Source organism: Phoca vitulina, unplaced genomic scaffold, assembly GCF_004348235.1.
Source record: "Phoca vitulina isolate PV1807 unplaced genomic scaffold, GSC_HSeal_1.0 scaffold19, whole genome shotgun sequence".
NCBI classification, from domain to species: Eukaryota; Metazoa; Chordata; class Mammalia; order Carnivora; family Phocidae; genus Phoca; species Phoca vitulina.
The window spans coordinates 26,425,263-26,451,958 of NW_022589722.1; the positions used below are offsets into that span (position 1 = coordinate 26,425,263).

The 26,696-nt window shown below is 39.4% G+C and overlaps 1 protein-coding gene across 8 annotated transcripts in view; it reads left to right on the plus strand.

Moving 5' to 3' along the window:
- TNRC6B (trinucleotide repeat containing adaptor 6B) overlaps nucleotides 1–26,696 on the plus strand; it is a 248,772-nt gene that overhangs the window by 155,048 nt on the left and 67,028 nt on the right. For all 8 annotated transcript variants that reach the window (XM_032416409.1, XM_032416415.1, XM_032416416.1 and 5 more), the window contains 2 exons: nucleotides 19,247–19,334; nucleotides 23,850–23,871. In XM_032416409.1, the coding sequence (XP_032272300.1) occupies nucleotides 19,247–19,334; nucleotides 23,850–23,871 (110 nt within the window). The remainder of the gene's footprint in view (nucleotides 1–19,246; nucleotides 19,335–23,849; nucleotides 23,872–26,696) is intronic.

Genomic DNA, 26,696 nt, shown 5'->3' on the forward strand with positions numbered 1-26,696 from the left:
TCAAATAAATAAATAAAATCTTTAAAAAAAAAAAAAAAAACAAAAACAACAAAAAAAACAAAAACAAAAAAAAAAAAAAAAGAAAAAAGGCAAACCAAGAAAGAGACTTTTAACTATAGAGAACAAACTGAGTTCATCGGACGGGAGGGGGGTGGGGGGATGGGTGAAATAGTGATGGTGATCAAGGAGGGTACTTGTCATGATGAACACCAGGTGATGTATGAAAGTGTTGAGTCACTGTGTTGTACGCCTGAAACTAATACCAAACTGTATGTTAACTAACTGGAATTTAAATAAAAAAAGAAAAAAGGTTGTAAGAAATAATCTTGTATATCCTTTACCATTTCCCCTGTTGATAACATCTGCTGTATTATCTTTTTTAAAACTGAATTTATCTGGTCAAAAAGAGTATACAATTGTCTTAAAACCGCCCAGCTTTTCCACCTCAGACATAGCAGTATTATTCATTTTTTATGTTTCTTTCCAGGGAGTCTCTATTAATACACAAAGAATTACATATAAGCCCCCCTTTTTCTTACACATACAGTAGCATAAAGTACACGTCTTTGCATCTTGCTTTTTAAATTTAATGATGTATCTTGAAGATCTATTTTCATTAGTACATAAAAAACTTCCTTTTATATGTGCAATTATATAAGCTTGTGTGGATAAGCTGTAATTTATTTAACCAATCTCCTAATTGATGGACTGTTTCCAATCTTTTGCCATTACAAACATGTTGCAACAAATTTCCTTTACATAAACAGTTTCCCTCATGTGTAATTATTTTCCTGTGATATGTTCCTAGAAGTAAGATAGCTGGGTCAAAAACTATGTACACTTTGGGGCATCTGCGTGGCTCAGTCGTTGGGCATCTGCCTTTGGCTCAGGTCATGGTCTCACTGTCCTGGGATCGAGTCCCGCATTGGGCTCCCTGCTCAGCGGGAAGCCTGCTTCTCCCTCTCCCACTCCCCCTGCTTGTGTTCCTGCTCTCGCTCTCTCTCTCTCTGTAAAAAACAAAACAAAACCAAAAAACTGTACACTTCAGTTTTGATAGGTTACTGTCAAATGGTTCTCTATGGGATTGTACCAGTTTATATTCTCACCAGCAATATATGTGAATGCCTTTTTCCCTGAGCCCTTTGATGGCACTGTGTTTTTATTAAATTTTGTCTTTGACGGTTTGGTAAGTGAAAAGTGGTATCTCATATAGTTTTAATATGCTATTCCCTTGTAGGGAATGCAGTAGATCATCTTTTCATATGTTTAGAACTTTTTATCTCCTCCTCTGTGAACTGTTCATTTCCTTAACCCACTTTTCAATTGGATTGTTGGTCTTTTCCTTATTGATTTGTAGAAGCTCTTTATATATTATGGAACCTAGCTTTTTGTGATATAAGTTGCTAATCTCTTTTTCTCAACAAATACTGATTTGTTACTGGTAGGTTTATCATAATAATTGTTTTAAAGTTTTTATATAGGGCGCCTGGGTAGCTCGGTTGGTTAAGTGACTGCCTTCAGCTCAGGTCATGATCCTGGAGTCCCAGGATCGAATCCCACATTGGGCTCCCTGCTCAGCAGGGAGTCTACTTCTCCCTCTGACCCTCCTCCCTCTCATGCTCTCTCTATCTCATTCTCTCTCTCAAATGAATAAATAAAATCTTTTAAAAAAATAAAATAGAGTTTTTATATAGCTGTATCTTACAGAGATACAGCAATTACTTTTACAATCTGCATTTTATACAAATATAGCAATTGTTTATGGATTTTGAGTATGTATCCTAGTTAGAAAGTCTTTGGGGGTGCCTGGCTTGTTCAATTGGTAGAGCATATGATTCTTGAGTTGTGAGTTTGAGCCCCACGTTGGGTATGGAGATTACTTAAAAATAAAATTAAAAAAAAAAAGAAAGTCTTTGTTCTCTCTAATTATGAAAAGAAAAATTAGCCAGTTTCTTCAAGTGCTTTAGTTGTTTTCTTCTTTCCCTCCTTCCTTTACATTTAAATCTTTTCTCCATCTGGACTTTATTTTCATTTAAGGTGTGAGGTATGGATCTAATTTTATAGGGAGAGTCATGGTGGTTCCTGAGCCTCTTCTCAGAAATGATGTGTGTCTCATACCTCTTTGTATTACCCATAGCCCTTCTCTGGTGCTTCATGCATCTCAGCTGCTTGATGTGCAGGAGAAAGAGGAGGACAGCAGTGCAAAAGCAGTGGCAACGATAGCAACCCATGGGCTGGGTATTGTGAGGTGCTTTCCATCCATGTTCTCTAACCAGCACAGCTGCTCTTTAAGATAGGTAGCACACCCCCATTTTATAGATACAAAAACTGACGTAGAGGCCAGATAATTTGCCCAAGTTCCTGCCATTAGTGTCGGAGACTCAAGATACACACAGTTGATCTTAAAGCTGCCAGACTTAGTCTGTGCTTTGTTCTACTAGGCAACCTTCGTAGAAGGCGCTCCGCTTGTTGTCATTTACCGTGCTTGATAAGGAATTGTGGGAGGTGGAGTCAAAAGAACTTTGAAGAAGTTGTTGGAAATTGGAGGTCTTAAAGCACAGAAGAGGAGTACAGAAATACTGCATGCATTAGTTCAGAGAATCTCTAGACTCAGATTATATAGAAAAATATAGTTCTTAACTACAAGGGAAAGAAAGATCTTGATACCTTAAGAGAAATTTAAGTATTCTCTCAGCAAAACATGATATTTACACATAGCTGTTACTGAGATTATCTATTAAAGATTGCGGTGGTAGATAGATAATTTTCTAAAAATTTCCCTCAGGTTACTTACGTAGAAATTAGGTACAAAACTGTATACAGACACTTGAATATCATCTTAAATGGAATTAGGCAACCTATATTTGATTCTGAAGAGTTAAACACGGGTCATTGTTGGGTTAGTTGTTATCAAAAGGCTATTTATAAATCGTATTTTAAATTTTGAATTATTTTTGCACTGGTGTATAATTTTAGTTAAAGAATTGGGTCATGTAAGTTCATGAGTTAGCTTTACTCTGTAGTTGGTTACTTATTAACATTAAACATGCTTATCTTTCATAAATATACATTTTCCTCAAGGTAATTCAATTATTATCTTTCAGCTTGCTAAATTTAAATGACAACTGCTGGCACCCAAGAACATGACTTTCCATTTTTACTATTCTGAAAATAGAGCACAAATTAAGAGCATTGAGAAGTAGGGTACGACTGTCACCTGTGGAATCCTGAATTCAGAGTTGATTTCCTTCTCTGCTAATTTTTTCAATACCAAGATAAGTGTCACAAATAGCACCCTTTCTCAGAGGATTTCCAGAATTAGAGTAACAGGCACAAACTTAATAAAATGGTAGTAATGCCGTATAATCAGGAAGCTTACGCACTGCCGGTCTCCCTCGCTGTTTGCAGCAGATAGTATTGCGTGATCTCTTAGGAAAGTCCGTATCACTTCCATTTAATTCCTGACATAAAATGCTGATTTTTTCTTAAGGCAGAGGTCTAGAAACGTGTGTAACAATCACTTTCCTTGTAGGGCCTGCATTATGACAACACCCCTAATGCCCCTCCGACCTTGTGAACACGATACCGCATGTACATCAGCCCTAGACGTGGTCAGAGGAGAGCCAGTTGTCTTATCTTTTGGATTCTCTTTTTAGTCCTTAAATTTGAGGAATGCTTCTAAAGATTTTCATTTAGCCACGTTTCTTGTGTGTACGGTATAACCATGAGAGAAAAAGTAGCGTGGTCAGTGAGAAAGGAGGGTCTAAAGCCTGAGGATAATGGCTCCCAGTTGAGGGCACACACTGTCCAACTCCCTTCCCCTGTTTTCGTGGGCAACAAACCTCCCAGCACCTTCCAGGACCTGCTATACCATCTCCATTGGGAGTGTGCACACAGGGATCTGAGTCTCAGACTGAGGCTTCCACGTCAGCATCTTCAAAGATGAGGCCCCGGTGTGGATGGACACGTGTAGAGCACGTCAGGCATTTTGATGTTCTAACCCCTGAGTTGGTCCTTGATGCGTCTGGATACCACATACTCTTGCAGTCATATGTCACACTCTAATGCCTGTAAAACTGCCTTTTAATAGAGTGTCGACTTACTGTAATTTTGGTTGAGTTGCTAACAATCTTACTGATTTTAAAGGTCAGTTATTATTCTTTCAATGTAATATTTGTTTTGGACCGTGCATGGAGGCAGGCAGAGAAGGGGAAAAAACAACATAAAAACAAAAGCCCCTAAATGTTTGTGAACACAGCCCTACTATACTGTTAATAAGTTGTCAGTTCGAAAAACATGTGCCTCACAACTGTGGATTCTGATTGAGAAACCTCTTTTCTTTTCTGCTGAGGAACCCTTTGTCATCACTATTCTGTAGTGGATAGTTCTTTGCAAAGCCCTGGCTTAGACTCTTCATTTCTTTTCACTTTCTTTGTTGTTGAACACCAAGGGTAGAGTGCCTGTCTGGTGTTTGTGGGTTTGTCTGGCCCTTAAGGTTTAAACCTGGTTTTTAGTGGTTCCAGGATATAAATATTAGAGTATGTGGTATAGCCCTCATCATGGTGTTGCCCCTTCGCCTGGTGGGATTTTTGTAAAGCGACTGTTAATTTCAGGCTGTCTTTAGGAGCCTGGCATACTAATTGGAGTGTATGGGAAAGTACTTTCAGGAGTAAAATGTTGTTAATAAAGATTTATTCACCAAATTAGCACATTAAAATCTAAGGAGTCCTTTGAGCTTCAAGAAGCTAAGTTTAAGGCAAACAAAACCACAAGAATGGCTGAAAAATTAGCAGATTTGACTCAGTTACAACACGAACACACCATCAGGTGTTAGCAATTGAATGAAACTTCGATGCTGGTAGTTTATAGTGATCCAGAATGTTAAATGAAATGTAAAGATCTAAAAATTCAGACATTGACTTACTAAGATTTCTTTTATAGGAGGTTTCATTGCATTTAAAAATGAAACTTTATACCTATCGTAGGAATGTTATCCATGCAGAAGCTCCCAATTTAAAGATTTACTGTTTTAGGGAATAGTGTGTACAGCCTGGGTGAAATTTCAACTGCTAAAGAGATCTCAGACTGGTATACCATCCAGGGCTCTGTCAGGAAAACAGAGGCCATTCAAGGTATTCCATACAGGAAAGATTTTTTTCTCCCCTTTCTTTTCTTTTTTGCTTTTTTATTTCTTTTTAAAAATTTTTTAAAGATTTTACTTATTTATTTGAGAGAGCAGGGGGAGGAGCAGAGGGAGAGGGAGAGAGAGAATCTCCAGCAGCCTCCCTGCTGTGCAAGGAGTTGGACCAGGAGCCCGATGCGGGGCTCCATCCCATGACCCCCGAGATCATGACTTGAGCCAAAATCAAAAGTTGGACACTCAACTGGCTGTGCCACCCAGGCACCTCTCTTTTTAATTGTTATTATAGGCCCTTATTGAGGTATAATTGACATATAATAAAACTGCTCATATTTGAAGCGTTCAATATACATTAAATTTTGAACTATATATACAAAAGCTAACGAATGTATCCTTTATTCCCCAAAGTCCCTTTGTGCCCGTTTGTCAATACTCCTTGCTATCCTTTTCTGCCTCTCCCCAACCCCTAAGTAACCACTGATCTACTTTGTGTCTATAGATAATTATAGATTAGTTTTCGGGTTTTTTGTATGTTGTTTTTGGTTTTGGTTTGTTTTTGTTTGTTTTTTGTTTTGTTTTGTTTTTTTAGAATTTTATACAAATGGAACATACAGTACTTCTTGTTTGGCTTTTTTCACTGATTGTAATTTTGAGGTTTATCCATGTCATGTGTATCAGTAGTTCATTCTGAATAGTCTTTCATGGCATGCTCTACCATAATTTATCCATTCGCCTACTGATGCACAGTTGAGTAGTTTATACTTGTCAGCTATTACAAAATATTCATTTACAAAGTCCTTGTGTTGGATGTATGCTTTCTTTTCTCTAGGGTAAATACCCAGGCGTGGAATGGCTGGGTTGTATGGTAGGTTTATGTTTAACATTGTAGAAAACTGCCAAACTGTTTTCCAAAGTGATTGTACCATTTTAGATTCTCACCATGAGAGAGTTCCAGTTGCTAAAACTTGATAAGGTCAGTCTTTTTAATTTTGGATGTTCTAATAAGTATGCATGTGGTAGCATCTCATCGTGGCTTTAGTTTGTTTTTTCTTAATGACTGATGATGTTGAGCATCTTCTCATGTGCTTATTTGCTATCTGTATATTTTCTTTGGTAAAGTGTCTGTTCAAATCTTTTGCCTGTTTTAAAAATTGGGTTGTTTCTTATTACTGAGTTTTGAGAGTTCTTTATATATGTGGAATATAGATGGATGTCAGTTCTTTATCAGATGAGTGATTTGCAGATATTCTCTCCCAGTATGCAGCTCTTTTCATTTTCTTAACAGCATCTTCTGAAGAGGAAGAAGTTCTTAATTTTGACTGAAATTTATCAATTTTTTCTTTTATGGATTTTACTTTTGTTGCTGTACCTAAGAAATAATTTGCCTAACCCAGGGTCATCACAAAAATTTTCTTTCCTACATTTTCTTTTAGTTTAGGGTTCTATATTTAGGTCTATTACTCATTTTGAGTTAATTTTTATATATAATGCAAGATATGGATTGAAGTTCATTTGTTGTTGTTGTTGTTTTTAATATGTTCAGTTGTTCCACTGTAATTTGTTAGAAAGTCTATCCTTTCTCCACTGACTTGCTTTTGCACCTTTTTTTTTGAAAATCATTCGTCCTGGGGCGCCTGGTGGCTCAGTCATTAAGCATTTGCCTTCGGCTTAGGTCATGATCCCAGCTCCTGCTGAGCAGGAAGCCTGCTTCTCCCTCTCCCACTCCCGCTGCTTGTGTTCCTTCTCTCGCTGTCTCTCTCTGTCAAATAAGTAAAATCTTTTTTAAAAAAAGAAAATCATTCTTCCATATCTCTGTTCATTTATTTTTGGAATCTGTCCTATCCTAGTGAATTTTTTGTTTAGCTTGATGCCAGTACACCACCATCTTGATTATTCTTTTTTTTTTTTTTTTTTTTAGATTTTATTTTCAAGTAATCTCTACACCTAGCATGGGGCTCAAACTTACAACCCCGAAATCAAGAGTTGCATACACCAGCGGCAGTGCCACCCAGGCACCCCGATTACTCTATCTTTTTAACAGGTCTGGGTGTCAGGTTGTGTAAGTTGTTGGCTCTTCTGGGTCCTTATGAAATTTTAAAAGGAGCTTGTAATTTCTATTAAAAAAAAAAACAAACACCTTCTGGGATTTTGATAGGGATTGTGTCAAATCCATAAATTAATTTTGGGTGGATCAACATCTTAACAGTATAGAGTCTTCTAATCCATGAATATGGTACACCTCTTCAACTACTTAGGTTTTTAAATTTTTCTCTCAGCAGTGTTTTATATTTTATAGTTTTCAGTGTGTGGGGATTGCAAACTTTTTGTCAGATTTATCCCTAAGTATTTCATAAGTTTTGATGCTACTCTAAATAGGATTTGTTAAAATTTCAATTTCTGATTGTTGCTAGTGTATAGAAATACAATTAATTTTATATAGAGATCCTGTGTCCTAAAACCTTGCTAAACTCATTTATTAATTCTAATATCACCCCCCCTTTTTTGCTAGAATCCACTGTATATTCCAAGGAAACACTTTAATTATAGGGAATTAAAAGACTTTCACAACCATTAGAAAGTCTGGGTGGGGTGGAATTCAGGGCAGGGGGCCATTGTTATTGTTGATGAAATTAGAGTGCCAGGTTCCCAGGAAATCAGTGATCTCAGCTGTGTGCTGCTCCACTGTGGCTTTAACTCATCTGGAAGCTGCTGTAAGAGTGGAAAGTCTGGTCTCTTACTGCCTATGTGTCTGCTTGCAGCTGTTTTCAGAGCATATTGGGCTTCTGAGAAATGTAGTTCCAGACCTTTCCCTGCAATGCAGGGAAGACTAGGGGGCAGCAGGCCTAGGCCGACAGTCTGGCACAGGGGGCACTGATAGAGATACATGTAAGATGCCGCACTCAGTTGTGGAGACGTGACTTTGCAGTACTGTGAAAAATAGGGGTGTTAGATGGTTGTAATTCAGGAAGATGTGATTTCCGAGAAGGCACACAGGCTCTTTGACAGTACTGGCAGTAGTATATTTTCTGGGACGAGGAAGTGGCAAGGCCTGCTCTCGTGCTGCCTTGCCCTATAATTGGATGAGTGTAGACAAACTGGAACATGTTTTAGGGGATAATGACCCCAGTGTGAGGGGGTAGAAAGCCAGACCACACAAGCAGTGTTGGAAGGAACTGGGAATGCCTTGGGGATGCATGATGGGTGGCTACAAGGCCTAGAAGACTTGCTCTGTGCAGCCTGGGAAGGAAGGGCTTAGGACCAGTGGGCAGAAGCTGCAAGGAGACCATTTCCAAAGAAATGTAAAGCACTTGTTGCACAGCTGGACTAAGATCGAATAGAAGGTCAGGAGAGAGGGAGCGCCTGGGGAGCTCATTCGGTGAAGCATCTGACTTCGGCTCAGGTCATGATCTCAGGCTCCTGGGATTGAACCTCTTGTGTCCGGCTCTGCGCTCAGCGGGGAGTCTGCTTCTCCCTCTCGCCTTCCCGCACTTGTGCACACGTGCTCTCTCTAATAAAATCTTTAAAAAAACAAAAACAGAAGGCCAGGAGTTTCCTTTGTTCAAGATTGCTGGGTCGCCTAGCAAGAGTATATATATAAGGTGAAAGAAGAGTGGTTTCAAATTAGATATTCCTTAGGCTCATTGGTTACAACTTTTGCCACGTGGAATTTCTGAAAGTGAAAGCAAGTTCTTTTAAATATTTTATCTTTATTTAGTTTGAGTAATTCTAAATAAGCCTATTCCTTATATGTGTCTCAAAGTACAGAAAGTGGGAAATTTGTGAGCTTAGAGTCAGAACCGAGGTGTGCAAAAATCTTCCTTCTGTATTTCACTGATTCCGAAACTCACATTATCTACCTGCTTGACATCTCTGAAATCTGCATGCAGTTGATGGGCACTCTTTAACTACTGACACCTTAGATTTACTCTCATCCAGACTTTTTTTTCCCTTGCATGTATGGTTTTGGCCCTAGTGATTCCCAATGTCATTTCAGTGGAGTTCCGTACATATTTGGTACTCCATGAGTTGTTTAATTGCATTTTAATATAACTTTGTAAAGATTATGCTGTAATTTGGCACTGAAACACAGATGGGAATAACAAGGCATAAGTTTTTGATAGTAGTGAGGTTATATTTATTCTTGGAGAAATGACTATAATTCCATATTTTCTTGGAAAGAAACAACCAAGTGCATTGTACTTGTGCTATTCAAAGTCAGGTCCAGGGACCAGCAGCTTGTTACAAATGGAGATTTGTAGTTTACAACCCACACCTACTAAATAAGAATCTGCATTTTAATGAGATTCCCATTAAAGTTTGAGAAACATTGCTTTATATAACTTCATATACCCATACGTAGAAGGAGCTGTGTTAAATTTTGTTCCTGAGATACAAAAGAATTGCCAATCGCGTGTCACACGATGCATTTGAAGGCATTCATCCCTCTGAATGAAAAATGCATTTACCTTAATTTTTCTAGGTTTAATGTTGTTACCATTTTCTTCCCATGAGCCACTCAGTGCTAGAATGATTTTTATGCCTCAGTGCTGTTTGGTTTTGTCTACTAATTTAATATCATGTGCAAATTACATTAGCATCCCATTAAATTCTCTCAGTCAGAACTAGCAAATGAAAAAAATGTTAAGAATAGATCTAATACAGATATTTGGAGTACCCTAGTATGTAATTTCCTCTGCCTGAATGGATATATTCCAACATGCTTTCTTTTTGTGTGCATTTTTAATTAAAACACTCTAAATGGATACGTGGAGCACTTTGCTTGACTCTTTTCATGGCACTTCTTTGGTTAATTTTTTTCACCCCAGATACACATGTGGTATCATTAATCCTTAATTGGTTATGGTTGTTAATGGTTTGGGGTCTAGTTATTTACTTAATGTTTTATAAATTGCCAAGATAACCATTTGTCTTTTAAGGAAATAAATGTACAAGCCACCTATATTAGACGTGCTTTGGAAAAGCTCCATCCAAATCTGTGTTAGAGCTCTTAATGTGCAGACCACAGAATTCACTCTCACAGGTGCCGAGGGGTTTATTCAGTGGTGACACTATCTCACTGATCCTTGGGAACCAGTGTCGGAACTGGGGAGGGCCCCATGGGGGCATTTTCCTCTTCCTGCACATTCAGGAAACCGTTATTACAGGTGTGGATTCTGCTTCCTGAGAAGATCTGTGCCCCGTACCCTGTCAGTTCCCTTCTAAAGTCATACACAGGCATACCTTATTGGCAGAACATAAATCACATCTCACTCCCTAGTTCTGAGGGAAATAGGCCTGAGGTAGCTTGGAATTGGTGTTGACTGAGCTATTGCACATATCCACCACAGAGTCAAACAATAGCATATATTACTATGTTATCACTAAAATTCTCAGTAAAAGAATCGTATGATGGCTTACGTGGTAGAGGAAGATTTTAAATACCCCTGTGGTATCATATTTATCATGTATCTAATGTACTCAAGACCAGGAACCTTGATTGATAAACTATAACAATTTGAGCATGTTAGAGTGAATTGTAAATTCTAGAATATTTTTGGGAATGAATTTCTGGGAATGCCAGGACTAAATAATTTCTAAAATTCCTTTTGACTCTTACATGACTTTCATAAAGAACTACTTAAAAATGGTTTAAAATAGAAGTCTTTGGAAAAAATTTTAAACAGATGAGTCAGTGTTGAAGCTTTTTTAAATTAAAATTTTAATTGAATAATTGTAGGCTCACATACAGTTGTAAGAAAGAGATTCCATGTGCCCTCTATCCGGTTTCCCCTGATCAGTAGTTTCTTGCAGATCTGTACGACAGTATCACAACCGAGGTATTAACAGTGATAGAACTCACCGATCTTACTGAGAGCCCCCCGTTTTACTTGTACCTATTTGTGTATATTGTGTTTAGTTGTCTGTAACTTTAGTTGCCACACGTATTCACCACCACTGGGAAGGTAACAGAACAGTTCCATTACCACAGGATCACTAGTGTAACCACACCCGTGTTGCTCTGCCTCACGCCCCGTGCAGCCCCTGACAACCATGGTCATTCCAGAAATATTATGTAAATGGAATCATACAGTATGTAACCTTTGGGGTTGTCTTTTGTCACTTAGCATAATTCCCTGGAGACTTATCCAAGTTGTTGATGTATTAAGAGTTGGGTTTTTTTTTTACAGTATTGGTTTGCTTCTGGCATGTTTCACGTGTTGGGTGGATGTGTTGTATCTGTTCCCATCTGTCTGCCTCAGTTGTGTGGAGTTGGTAATGAACTGCTACCACACTTACCACAGAGCATCAGGGATACGTGTTTTGTGTGTGTGTGTGTGTGTGTGTTTAGATTTATTTATTTGAGAGAGAGAGAGAAAGGGGGGGAGGGGAAGAGAGGGCCCTAAGCAGGCTCCATGCCCAGCACAGAGACCGACCCGGGGCTCAGTCCCACAACCACGAGATTATGACCTGAGCTGAAACCAAGAGTTGGACATTTAACCAACTGAACCACCCAGGCACCCCAGGAATAGGTTTTGATGCTATTTGATGGGCAGTTATCCAGACCATAAAGAAAAAGAAGATGCTCTTTATTTCGACATTTTCCTGTCAAGATGAGCCCTGGCTGTTTATCTGAATTGAGGTTCTTAAAATCTTTTCGCTCCAGTCAGCATCTTGGTGGTTACTGCTTCCAAGTATGAAATTGTCAACCCTGCCTCTATTTGATGTTTGAAGCATGATGGGCTTGGGCACATGAGTTCAGGAACCATTGGTCATGATTTTAGTTGTGGAAAAAAAGATGAGATAGGAGATTCTAGTTGGTGGAAAGAAGTCGGTGTCTTACCTGGATTATCAGAGGCCATGAATTCACATGCTCAAAGTTCTGGTACTTCAGAGTACCCCAAAGTTTACCAAACATGGAGGGCAGAGCATGAAGAACACAGGTTCCTACCCTAACAATGTTGTCTGGGTTTAAGGGGAGGGAGATGCAGCTATTTGAAGAAGTTAAACTGAGAGGCCTGGGAAGGCAAGCAGCACTGCATTTTGTTTGCTGCTGAATTTCAGCCTCTAGCACAGTGCTTGGCATCAAGCGGGCACTTAACAGAGAGGAAGAGAAGTAATGAGTGAGGTAGAAGGGAAGCTTTAACGAAATAGGTGTCCCGTTCTTTTGGTGTGAGTGAGGGCTATTACATATAAGCTCAGAGGACTCTGATGGGTGTGTGGAGGTGTTTGCTGTGAGGGGAGGGTGAAGGAGGAGGAGGGGGGGATTCGCCCCCATCCCCCAAAATGAATAGAGCCCCAAACTCACACTATGCACTTTCCCATCTCAGGGCCCTTCTACTTACTCTGCCTGGTGGGTCACTCCCCTCCAGATAGTTTTCTTCCTTTAGGTCTCTGCCTCAGGCCTTCGGTGAACATTTTGTATAAAGTAGCCCACTCATCCTTTCTCTCTTGGTCCTCTATAGCCCCTTTCCCAGCTTTATTTTCTCCCTGGCATTTGTAATGATTCCCTGGCATTGTGTGCTTGTCTCCCATCTGGAATGTCAGCTTCCTGAGGGTAGGGCCTGTCTTTCACCCACTGTTGTACCCCTGGTACCTGGCACACAGTAGTAACTCAGTGTATGGGAAATGATTTCATTGGTTGTTTGGTGGCTTTTCTTTGGAACACATGTTCCTCAGAGAGATAGAAAAATTTCCCTTACTCTGTAATCATGCATTTTGGTAACATTTGCATGGAGGGCCTGATGTGTCCCTAGTTTTTTGGTTTTTTTTTTTTTGGCTGGGTGCATAAGAAGAGTAAGGTCAGCTCCCCTGCATTCAGAGACTTCATAGGTAGTGAATGCAAACATACTCAGCTCACTTTTCTGCAGTGTGATGGGCGCTTTGAGGGAGGCATGCCAGCCACCTGAGGCCAGAAGCCGCAGCTCTAGAAATGTTGACACCTGAGAGGAGAGGTGGGCTTTTTGATTAAAGGTGAGAACAAGAGATTTGGAAGTGGTGGTCATTATTCAGTTGTGAGAAGATAGGTCCCAGTTAATTTGAAAACTGCAGTCATTCTAAGGAGAGCCCCTGCTACATCTCTGACCTCACCCACCACTTTCTCCCTTCCTCCCTCTGCTCCGGCCTCCTTGTTGTTCCTCAGACACACCATGTCGTAATGCTGTCTCCCAGATATCCACGTAATCCCTTGCTTCAGTGGGATTCTTAGGCCACCTGATCGGAGAGGCCTTTTCTAACCATCACATGTAAGATGCTCTCTTCCCTGTCTGCCATCTCCATCAGCTTACCCCACCCTGTCTTCTCGGGGGCGGGGGCACTTGTTGCCACCTGAAGTGTGTATTTTATACAGAGTTTTGTTGTATATCTTGTTTGTTTGTTGCCTGTCTCCCCCACTGGAATATAAGCGCCCTTCCTCCCCCGAGAGCTGGGGCTTGGTTTTATTTCTGCTCTATCCCCAGTGCTTAGGAAAGTGCCAGCTCAAGTTAGGCACCTGTAAATGTCTGTTAAAAGAACGGAACCATTCCTGGGCATCCTGGAAGAGGAGAGGTGAAACACAGATGCGCCTCAAACCAATCTCTGTTTCCCAGAGCCCTCCCTGTTCAAAGCCGCCATGCTGCAGAGAAGTCCTTTCGTGGGTCTGATGCTGCCCGTGACGGATAGCCACCAACACCTCGGGGGCCAGACGACAAGCCGGGGCAGTGGGGTGGGGTGTCCAGAGGAAGGCACGTTTCCTATGACTTGGAGTTGAAGTAGATGGATATTGAGCCAATACTTGACAACAGGGTAAGGTGTGATTGGGCCACAAAATGGAGGAGAGTTTTTCTGTCAGATATGTAGAACGGATGAGGAAAAATATGGAAGTTAGAACTGTACTGTGAATGATTTTGAGTGTGAGTTCTAGGGAGGTGTCCAGATGGCACAGCTCTTAACTTGCCCTGTGTGGTCTTAGACACTTGGAGCCTTTGAATGTGTAATGTGGTGGGTTTTTTAGGAATCTTAGCACTATTGCTCTTCAGTGTACTCTGCCTCAGCTCAGGTGAATATTGGATATTTTCCCCTTTATTCAAGTACTGCCTGTCTCAAAAAATAGTTACTTCTACTTCTTTCAGTTAATGGTTATTAAAAAAAAGAAACAAGAAAACACTTGTATTTTTTTCAACCTTAGACATTCTTACAAATAGTTTTGGCTTTTTAGTATTCTAGATTTATTCTAGATTATAGTATTTGCACTTATATCTGGCTGTGTAGTTAGAGATGGGGGAGAATGTGAATGATTTCTTCTGCTTTCAGAGTTAGAAGCAGTTGATGGTTAAGTGGGACCCAACTAGTCACCTGGCACTTGTATTTGATTGCTGGATTGAAGCTTTGATTTTTGAGGTGTAAATACCTTTTAAAATGTAGGCTTAGGGCGCCTGGGTGGCTCAGTTGGTTAAGCGACTGCCTTCGGCTCGGGTCATGATCCTGGAGTTCCGGGATCGGGTCCTGCATCGGGCTCCCTGCTCAGCGGGAGTCTGCTTCTCCCTCTGACCCTCCTCCCTCTCATGCTTTCTGTCTCTCATTCTCTCTCTCAAATAAATAAATAAAATCTTAAAAAAAAAAAAAAAAATGTAGGCTTAAACACAAGAACTTAGAGCAGTGGTTCTCTCCCCAGAGATTCCTGTGTAGTTGATTTGGGGTGCTACCCCAATAATGGTTTTGTTGATTTTTTAAATTTTGTTTTATTTTGAAACAATCTTGAACTTACAGAAAAGTTGCAAGTGTGATGAAAACAGCAACAACGCTTTTCCTGAATCACTTAAGAATAAATTGCTGTCCCAGTGTCCCATCACCTGCATCCCTTTCCTCTGTACTTTAGTGTATTTCTAAAAATCAAGAACATTCTCCTATATAACCACAATACAACTATCAAAAACAAACAAACAAACAAACAAACCCACTGATACATTGCTACCATTTAATCTTCAGCCCCTACACAGGGTTTGACGCTTAGCCCAGTAATGGCCTTTACGGCAAAAGAATCACACTTAGCATTTGGTTATTTTGTCTTGTTAATCTCATTCTGTTTCCTTGAGGTTCAGTGATCCTGAAACTTTTGAAGATTGCAGACCCATTATTTGGTAAAATGCCTCTCAATTTGAGGTTCTCTGACATTTCCTCATGATAATATTCAGGTTATACATATTTGAGAGGAATATCATAGAAGAGATTCTGTGTTCTCAGAGCATCTAATCAAGCAACTCACAATTTCAATTTATCCCATTATGATGATGTTCATGTGTTTTACTTGATTAAGGTGGTGTCTGCCAGGCTTGTCCTCTGTGTACTTATTCTTTGTGTGTGTGTGTGTGTGTGTGTACACTTATTCTTTTCTCCTTTCTAATTAATAATTATTTTTATGGGGAGGTACCTTAAAACTATGTGAATATTCCATTTCTTTCACTTCTAATTACTCATTTACTTATTTCTATCTGTATGGACTCATGTTTTCCTATTTTATACGATGGCTTATGATTTCTTACCATCATTATTTTTATGTGCATACTGTCCCAGATTTAACTTGTAGGAACCCCTTCAAATTGGTCTCTGCAACCATTTGACACGCCCCATCATTCGTTGAACATTTCCTTGCTTCTTGGCAACGAGCATTCCACACTCATTTTGTACTTCCTTTGCCCTAGCCCTAAATTAGCTCTTTTATTTTTATTTATTTTTTATTTATTTGACAGAGAGAGACAAAGCAAGAGAGAGAGCACAAGCAGGGGGAGTGGGAGAGGGAGAAGCAGGCCTCCTGCTGAACAGGGAGCCTGATGCGGGGCTCGATCCCAGGACCCTGGGATCATGACCTAAGCCAAAGGCAGACGCTCAACCACTGAGCCACCCAGGCGCCCCCCCAAATCAGCTCTTTTAAAAAAGAACTCTAGTTCTTTTTTTTTTTTTTTGAAGATTTTGTTTATTTATTTGAGACAGAGAGAATGAGAGAGAGAGCGAGAGCACATGAGAGTGGGGAGGGTCAGAGGGAGAAGCAGACTCCCTGCCGAGCAGGGAGCCTGATGCGGGACTCAATCCAGGGACTCCAGGATCATGACCCCAGCCGAAGGCAGTCGCTTAACCAACTGAGCCACCCAGGCGCCCCAGAACTCTAGTTCTTTTTCAGAATGGTATTTAGAAGCCACAGTCTGGGTACTAGGTGTGTTCCTTGCTATCTGGGTGTTGCTTGTTCCCAAGCCCTTTCAGTAATAGAGCTAGGTGAGTGAGTGTTTGAGTGTGTCTGTGTGTGTGTGTGTGTGTGTGTGTTTGCATACATGAAGGAATATATGCACGTGTGGGCTCACAAAAATCACAGCTATGTTTATTGTTATGTCTGTCTCTATATGTTAAAAACCATGAGTTGATGCCAAGAACTAATTCTGATCCAACTCCACAGGACTCTTTTGAGCTTTTCCCTTTCCATTTTGATAACTACCTTTTCAACAGTGAGAAACCTGGTTGTCATCATCATTAATATATTTATTGATTGATCAGTCCCCCTGTATGTAACCTTCCCTTCATGGATGCCCTCTTTGCCCTCTTGGGTTCTGGCTCAGCATGGGGATATTTTAAAGCTCCCCGATGATGCTAATGTGCAGCCAGGATAGAGCACAACTGAATGAGGAAAAAGGTGAACTTTGTACTTTTTGATTCATTATTAAGTAAATGGCAGGTTTTTAAGTCAGGTTTGTTTTCGGAAAATAAATTCTTCCTAAGGAAGTGAAATCCAAAGAGAAAACTCAATTCTACCAATATAAGCAGTAAAAGATCAGGGTGAAAGCACAGCCTGTCTCCTGGAAAGCTTTGAAAAATATTTATTTTGGAAATAAATCTGCTTGTAGTGAACATGAATTTCAGTCCCTTTCCCTGAATTACCTGTTTATAGGAAAAAATACTTGAAAAGATTAGTTGTTTTTAAGAATGTGTTTCATTTAAGACTTACTTTGCTTTTTTTTTTACATTGCGTTTTTAAAATAAACTTAAGCTATAGAAAGAAATTGCAACTCACTGCTCTTTAAAGCATTGAATATTTAAACAGATTTTCAGACTGTGTTGCTCTTTCTCAGTAGTCCATTGCACTTTAAAATACCGGAACTGAGTTACAGTAACTGGGTCATGAGGAATCCCAGAGGAAGCAAGAGGCTCTGGGAGCCTAATACAACAGGATCTCTGACCAGCCTGCCTTAGATGGTCAACATCCATCTTGCCAATTTTCATAAAGCCATGTTCTTAAAGTAGTGAATTGCTGCAGGTGGATTTTCACCAAGAGCATCACACTGAGACTGAGGGACACATAATCTGATTCCAAAGAATTCCAGCATTCAACCTAAGGGAATTACAATAAAATCTCTTCCTTGATGGTATTTGTAAAGTTTTCATTGAACTTACCTTTGGGGTGTGAATTGTGCACATCAGGCTTTTGTATATTTATGCCAGAGGCACAGAAGGAGAAAGGCCAATATTTGTGAATATGGGTAGAACCACAAAAAGCTTGACATGTAGGTAGAACACCTATTTTTTGTTGTTGTTTCGTTCTCGTTTCCTAGAAATAAAGCATTACCTAGTCATGAGAGCCAGCTTCAGTGTTGATCCTCAGTTCTTTGTACGGGTTGAATCATTACCACTCCCCAGACTTGAGTCTTCAGGAACTGTCTTTGTGACTTTTGCCACGTCAGCAAACATTTACTTCATGTTTTTCTTTAATGTGTCTGACTTTTAACTTAGCATTTTTCTAGATGGTATCTGTGAAGCCATGAGTTTAGTGTGTTGATCACCTAAAATCACAAGTATCTGTTCAGTACTTTGGGGGAACGAGGCACTAGATCTCTAAATCTCCTTCTAGCTCTGCAATTCAGAAAGTGTGGCATCTGGGTTTCCTGCCTTGAGCTTTGAAGCAACAGCAGTAGTTTTGCAGTGGGTTTTTCCCATTTGATACATAGAGAGTGAAAGTTGGCAGCTTTCTATATACGTTATATTCGAATATATATTAGAATATGTTACATAATATATGAGAATAAATATCACATTCTTTTTAGATGTGAGGCATTAATTACATTATCTTAATTTCTTAAGATTCAGCACATTTCTTCAACTAGAATGTTTAGTATTGTCTGTCATTTTTGCTCTCATTGAGGAGAGCAAAGCCTGGTTGTCTTAATTCAGGTGTCCAGAAAGATGCAGCTGTGAACTCATTCAGTAAGGAATACATGGATTTATAGGATGCTTGGTACCTGCCTTAAAAACACAAGTAGAAAACATGTAAAATGTACAGTATTAATAATGTAGAAGAGGGGCGCCTGGGTGGCTCAGTCGTTAAGCATCTGCCTTCGGCTCAGGTCATGATCCCAGGGTCCTGGGATCGAGCCCCACATCGGGCTCCCTGCTCCGCGGGAAGCCTGCTTCTCCCTCTCCCATTCCACCTGCTTGTATTCCCTCTCTCGCTGTGTCTCTCTCTGTCAAATAAATAAATAAAATCTTAAAAAAAAAATAATGTAGAAGAAAAATATGAAATATAGAACATAGAGTTTTATGTTAACCACACTGGAGATGTCATGGGAAGATACCTAAATTGTGATAAATATCTGCGTGTCATGATTAAATTAATATATTCTGTATTATTTGTGAGGAATATTGCCTATCAAAAAATTTTTCTTTGACATTATTAATGCTGTATGTTTTATGTGTTTTCTACTTGTGTTTTTAAGGCTAGGTACTGAGTGTTCTATAAATCCATGGATTCCAGGAATATCCCCAGAAGCCAACCAGATGTTGTCATATATTCAAATCAGGGTTTTTCCTGAGTGTGTGTGTGTTTTTTCTTTTAGGAAGATATTTTAAAGCTCACTTTAATGGGCTTCTTCGAAACCAAACGGTCCTATTTTGTAAAAGGAGTAACAAACCAAAATATGGGGATAACTAAATGTGGTGAGTTTTATGCATCCTCTCAGTTTAAGTAAAATACCAGGTTCTTCTCAGTCACAGAGATGGAATGTTTGCACACCATCTACAAGCATTTCATTTGCTACACAAATAGACTGTGAATATAGATGTTAACCTTCTGGTGTGATATTACTTTAACAGAGAGAAGGAGCAAGAAAGGGAAGAACAGTTAATGGAAGACAAGAAAAGGAAGAAAGAGGATAAAAAGAAAAAAGAAGCCACTCAGAAGGTGGGTTTAATCACTTAAGTCTGTCTTGACATCCACCAAGCATCTAGAATAAGTAACTGCCTTGGGTTGGGTACCTGACAGCTCAGTAGTGCTGCTTACTTAGCTTACTTGAAAGTTTTAAGATCTGAAAGTGGGAGAAAGTTGAAGACCTACATTTGTTTTCATAAAGTAGATATTCAGGAATGCTGCCGCCGATTTAATGAGAACAGCAGTAAACAATATTGAGAAAGGCAAGAGAGTCCCCAGCACTTAAATTCTTGCTGAATTTTCTTATTTGTATCATAATTAATCTCCATTTTCTTAGGTCAGCTTATAAAATAACTTTTCAAGGCTTTTGTTAAGTTCACCCCAATGTTCTCCTTTTGGTCCTTCTACAGCACTGTCATTTGTAAGAATCTGCTTAGAGCTTTGGGGGAGATAATATTCCATGGCTTTGAGTCACTTGCTTAGGGAAGAAGAGATGCTAAAAGAAAAAAGACACAGGCCTCACCTCTGTCAACTGGCAAGTCTTAATTGACATGCTTGACCTCAGCACTGACTGAGCAGAGATCAGAGGCCCCGCCCCCTCTCCTTCAGTGTGTGCCCCCCTGCCCCCTCTCTGGTCTGATCTTATTTCCCCCACTTTGCCATTCTTCAGCATTGCCGGACTTGGGCTCTGGCTCAGCAGGGGTGTTTTGATGCCTTTTTGGGAGGTAAAGTGATTTGCCTCCAGTTCTTGTTACCACTGCCGAGCACACTTGGGAAGCCGGCCGTCGCTGTGAGGCAGGCTTGAGGGTCCCTGCTACAGGGCCAGGTTATAAGTTTAGGGAGGTAGAAACTGTTACAAGGTTCAGAGGGAACTCTAGATTTAGAACAGACTCAAGGCAGGGAATCAGACACAAGCCAGTGCAGGGTTATATAACGGGACACCACAAGTTTTCCCAGCATTATTGGATGTAACGTATATTCCCTTAAGTCAGTTTTCTGAATTTTTGAAATAGATCATTTATGAGCGCCAGGAGAAAAAATGATACTGGAAATATTTTCTGAATTGGATTGCATATGACCCTGCCACGTTAAACATACAAAATACAATTTTATCTTTTCTTCATGACTTAATTAGAAGTAATATTCGTTATTGTTTGGTACTATAATATAATAGACTGCTGTACATGTTCATTAAGGTTTTGCCTGCTTTTAATTGTGTTTGTTTCTGTTAATAGTGGTGTGCTTACCATCGCATCCTCATGCTGTCAGGGTACCTGCTTGTAACGTGTTGCTTCTAATCTGAGCTTGTTAGAATTGTCTAAAATGTCAGTAAAGAGTCTGAATAAAGATGTCAGATAACAACCCAGAGGCTTTTTTCATACTTGCCTTTGGAGAGACAGCCCCATTCCACATATTGAGGTTGTGATAAGCAGGTCCACCAGCCGGAGGGTGTCAGGGCATTGCCCCTCCACATAGTGACCTTCCAACTGGAGTGACGGAGAATGAATCACAGTGAAGGCTTTCTTTCCTTTAGGGCATTCACATTTCATCCACTAAATTGGTATAAAAATTGGATTTTGCAGTCTGTGGGAATGAATGGTTAATAGGCAGGACACTGGTGAACTTGAGCAAAGGCTGGTAACAAGAAGATAGCAAGTCGAGTGATTGTTTTAGGCAGTCTGTGGTCTGTCTTCATTCTTCACATAAGTAATAATGTTTCTCAACTGGAAAATAATCAGTATCTGGAAGTGATTGATAAAATATGCATCTGGAAACTTTCATTGTGGATCCCACTAATAGAAAAATGATTTAAAATACAAGATGGTGTGGGTTTATTCAAGAGCAGATTTGAGATTTATGCAGCGAATGTCGTTTATACAGCTGGACAATGTCCCCTGTGTATTAGCATCTGCATTAAGAACTGGTTCAGAAGTTAATGGCAAAGAAGAAAATCACCATAAATAAAATTTCAAATGGTTACTTATGAACAATAAAATCCAATCATTTTTGTTCAGAAATGTTCTAGATTGGCTGACGCAGGATCCAGGCCAACACATGGTCTTGGATATTGTTGTATCATACCGAACCGTTGTGTAATTCCAGAATTAAGTTCTGATTTAGCAGTTCTAAGGAAGAGCACAAAGCTTACCATGTGATTGTCTTAGTGGCTTCCAACCTTATTGTAGAGACAGCGCCTCAACGAGGAGGCATAAAATGTGCTATGATGCAAAGAATTGTAGAGAATGTGCCAGAGGTTCTATTATGCGGTCATTCATTCATTCAGTCAGTCAGCACCATTTACGGTGCTTCCACATCCTTCTCGCTGCTTACCCTATTGCTTTAAAATCATCTCTTTGTGTATGTCTTCCCATTAGACTGACTGTAAATTTCTCAAGGTTTTACTCATATTTGTATTTCTGGGAAGTTAGGGCAGTGCCTGGTACATAAGAGTCACTCAGAAACTGTTTAATAGATCAGTGGTTAAGAATGAGTGCTGGCAATGTAATTTTCTTGAAGAATGGACTTTTATTTAAAGCTAAATCAAGTTATTTCCACACAGACATTAAACTTGAGCTTTTCTCATGAGCAGTTTGCTCTTTCTAGAGCCATCACTGAGTAAACTGTGTTAGATTTCCATTCATGAGAAAGGTGTCAAGGAAGGATTCCATTCACATTCATTAAGCTGATGCTGCTAAAGGATCATTGTTCAGTGTTGGCAGAACATATGCTTTGATCATCCAGCTTTTCACCGTCTGGAGGACAGCTCTTTTAACAGAACCCACATTGTAAGACACATTTGACATTATTTGGGTTTGTCGCTTACAGCTGGGGAAGGCATTGATTGACTTCCTGTATAACTGATCTTCAAAATGGCATTGTAAGAAATATTTATAATGTTATAAAATTTAAATTGCTTTAAGGAATTGGTGTGTGGATACAGATCAGTTCATTCTTGGTTAAATGGTGTTTTACAAAAATCGCACGGTAGACTTGAGCTCTGTAACAGTACAGGGAAACACATTCATTTTGAAGCACTGTCTACTACAAATTCAATAGAGTAGAATTAGCTTGCCTTTTAATGCAAGAATGTAAGGAACACTCCAGGAGGTCATACAACTAGGGCATTTAATTCAGATTCAGTGTCGGGCATTAGTGTGCTGGAATCCCCTGCAAAGCGGGTTGGTTAGCTATGGGACATACACTCCAAAGACGACGAGCATGTTTTCATGAGCACCCGTAGCGGTAGCTTGGTATGATTATCAGCCACAAATAACCAAACATCATCTTTTCTATTACAAAGTCAGAGAACCATTAAAAATGCTTTAGGGGCGCCTGGGTGGCTCAGTCAGTAAGCATCTGCCTTTGGCTCAGGTCATGATCCTGGGGTCCTGGGATGGAGCCCCGCATCTGTGGGAAGCCTGCTTCTTCCTCTCCCACTCCCCCTGTTTGTGTACCTTCTCTCACTGTGTCTCTGTCAAATAAATAATTAAATTAAAAAAAAAAAAATGCTTTAGAAGATTAACATTTGGGAAAAGGGAGTCAAAAATCATGCATGATCTCAATAATAATAATGAAAATAATATAAGCCTATTAGAATTCTGTAATTCTAGAATTTCCTTTTGGATGTTTTTCTTATGCATGGCCTTTTGTGGTTTTTTAATATTATAGGGCATGTATAATTAGGTGCCCTCCTTTATTTTCCTCTCTTAATAGCAGAAGCAGTTTTCCATGTGGCTCCTAATCATCATTTCCAAACTCTCTAAAAACCCATTATTACATTCAGCCTGTCCAACCTTCTAGGTTAATCACTTCCATAGATGTATTAGCTACTATGTAAAGAAATACTTTCAACAAAGCAATCTTTATTTGTTCAATATTTACACGTTTCACTCATTGCTGTATTTCATACTGTTTTATGTGAACTTTGATTAAAAACAACAAACATTTATTGAGCATTGGCATAGGATAATCTGATTTAATCCTTATAACAACCCTTTGTACCGAGATACTATTATTACTAATCTCCATTCAACAGATAAATAGAAAACTGAGATCACACAGCCAGGAAGTGGCATGGCTTGGTTTTAAATCCTGCCTTTCTGCCATGGCCTGATACCTCTGATGATGGGCCCCTGAACTTTTGCTTTCTAGATTTGAAATTGAGTGTTTGAGTCCCTACTCATAGGGTGATCTTTTTGTCTCTATGGCTAATTTAGTTTCTAGGCTCCATCCAATTGCTTTTCTCTAGTCATAGCATCAAATGACAAACAGCGTTCCTGGTATAGGTACTTAATCATTTAGTAAGAGTGGAATGCTTTTTGTTTTAATTTTTAGTATCCATAATAGTGATCATGTAAGTTATAACTGGACATATGGCCATTGTCTTTATAGAAGGATGTCTGAGCTCTCAAGCTTTTTTTCTGGATCTGAACTACGTCTGCATGTCTGATAGCTTGAATTACTTAAGTCCTTAGAATTACAGTAGTTTTATAATACCGAACTGGAAAGCAAATCTCATTGCCTTATGTCTGTTAATTTATTTTTCAGGTCACGGAACAAAAAACCAAAGGTAAGATTTTTTTTTTTTCTTTTTTCAGTCTTTGGAACCTTCTGTGTTTAGATTTTGCACCCTTGCTGACTCAGCCTCCAATTCACTTGATTAGTGAGAGTGGGTGCAAAGTAATTAAGTTGGTTGTTTGCAGCCACTGAAGAGCAGTAATGACAAATTAAAAGTACTTGTAGTAGTGTTTCTAGTTGGCCTTAAATTTTTTAGAAGGCAAAAGAGATTAGAAAAAGTAATACCTTGTTTTGAAAGTATATGGGTCATGATTTTGAACTGAACCTTTTCAAAACAGTAACAAAAACTTTAGCCCCCAATTTATAGATGGGAACTGCAGAGGATTGTTAACCATCTTGATCCACGACATGCATTGTGTCTGAAAGGGAGTGTTATGTCTAGGATGGTCACGTGGTCCTCTGAGCTAGAGCCTGGAATGTGCTTTTTCAAAAAAATAATACATTTTAACTCTGTTACAAAATAGTGATGTGTTGTAAACAGAAGCATATGTCCTTCAAGTCATCCCCAACCTAATGGTCTATATGCTTTCAGATCTCTCTCTCTTCTGTTAATTTTGATTATGCAGTCTTGTGCATAATCTGGTGCAGTTTTGATTATGCAGTCTGGTGATGGCCACACTTTTGGTCAGTTCCCCTTCAGAATGGTAGACTTCATTCCTTGAGACCAGTGTTCTAGCCCCTATCCTTGCCCATTTAAATACATGGTTCTCAACTAGGGTATGCATTAAAATCATTTGCATAGACTTTTCAAAATACATAAACATGGACCTCCTCCCACACCTTCATGGTCTCAGGCCACAGCCCTAGTAGATGTATTTTGAGAAGCTCTGTAGGTGACACCAGGTTGAGAACCACTGCCCCGATGAAAGGAATCACATTAGGACTGTGATGACTTGGAGGAAGGTCCAGGTGGATGAATGGATAGGCCAAGATGTGATGGGAGGCTCTCTAATGATTGGTTTCTTCTTCGTTTTGTTTTCTTTTGTTGGACTACCAGGGCAAAGCATGTCATACAGTGATGGAAAACTGATAAAGACAGTGTTAGTTTTTAAGGAAACTTAGTTCTGGAAAACAGATTCTCAGATGACTAGACATTACTGCAATATATTTCTAATCAAAATGCATTTCAAGGGAGAATGTAGTCTGGGACCTTGTAGTGATTTATAAAATTAACTGATAAGAGCCATTATTAGTTATAATTATCTTAATTAGAATAGTGTTCTCCCCTTGTACTTTCAGCCAGTACCAACCCAAAAGTGGGCTTTATTTGGAAGTGTCTTTATAAATTATATGTTTGAAATAGAAGTTATACTTTACCATAAAAATAGAGTTATTGATAGTAGTACAGTGTCCATATTTTCTAAACCAACATACTATCTAGGAAAGGATTTGGGCACATAGTATTTATGTTTATAGGACTTTCTGATGATTTATCAGGACAACAGATGAGAATATTGGCATTTTCCTGGAAAATCCAGGCTCTGTGGTTGTTGAAACATGGTGGTTAGGTTCCTGGGCCTGGCCACAACTCTAATGCTCATGAAGCCAAGTACCAACTGAGCTGTGGAAACAAGCTGCTCTGTATGGTGAGTGGTGTTTCTATTGGAAAATCGAAAATCCATTAAGGCATTCTTTCTTAGATTTTTTTGTGTGTGTGCTAGGTCTGTTCTCAGAAACACATTCCTTTTTCCCTCTGCCAAAATCTTAAAAATCAAACTTTCTTTTCTACTTACTACTGAATTTTCTTTCCAATTAGGGTTTTTCTCTCACCTACCATAAAATGGAATACAGCCCCACAGTTTCCAAACTCTTCCTAACTCCACCCCCGTCAAAAATTAAAATAATCCTAAAGTGAGCTGAAAGCCTGTTTCAGGTCTCCTAAGGAATTTACTTAGTAGAACCAGGGAGAAAATAGAAGTAAAAATAAGAATTATCTCTGGAGTAGGTTAGACCATAAGTAGAGGGAGAGGAAAAATGAGAATTCTGGAGATAATATAGCAGGATTTCAAGTAGAGGTTATATGAAGACAGGGCCTAGCACTGGGCCTGATCTTTCTGGGTTTTTGCCCCACTTTATGGCCACATTTTTATCTTTGTTCCCAAGAGCCTGTCTGGGCACTCTAAATCCCTTTCTTCTCTTCCCTCAGCTGATGTTTCTGGGTCCTGTTCCTCTTCCAAAGATGGTGCCTTCCTTAGGCAGTCTCCCCATAACTCTGCCTCTCTGTTCCCAATAGACCCTATAAGAAAAAAGTCTGTTGGTGCCAAGTCTCTGTTTGTACAGAGGACTGAAGTAAGATTTATCTGTATTTCAGAAAAAAAAAATAGATTGATTTATATGTTCTGTCTTTATCTTCCATTATTTAAAAAAAAGAATTCTGGAGAACAGGGTAAGATTTCAGGTGGAGGTTCTGTGAAGACATGGCCTAGAGGCGGGCCTGCGGCCCAGTAGCAGACAATATGAAGCACTTAAGGTAGAAGCTGATGTCGCACTTCATTGGATATTGGACTTAGAATCGAAAGAGTCTGTGGGATTGATGTAATAGACCAGATATAACAGGATGAAGGGTAAGGTCAGGACGAAAAAGGCGTGCCTGGGTGGCTAGTCGGTTAAGCGTCCCGACTCTTCCCTCCTCTCCAACCTTGTGTTTTTTAAGACCCTGGGATTATCTTCATCATTTCACGTCCTATCTTCTTTTATAAAAATCTGTTTGGTTGTTTGTTTTTGTTCTGCAATATCCTGTGGAAAGAGATCTCTAAATTGTCTTCATTATTTTGACAGTGTTTTATTTTTTAAGTAGTAAGTATTATCCTTAGAATA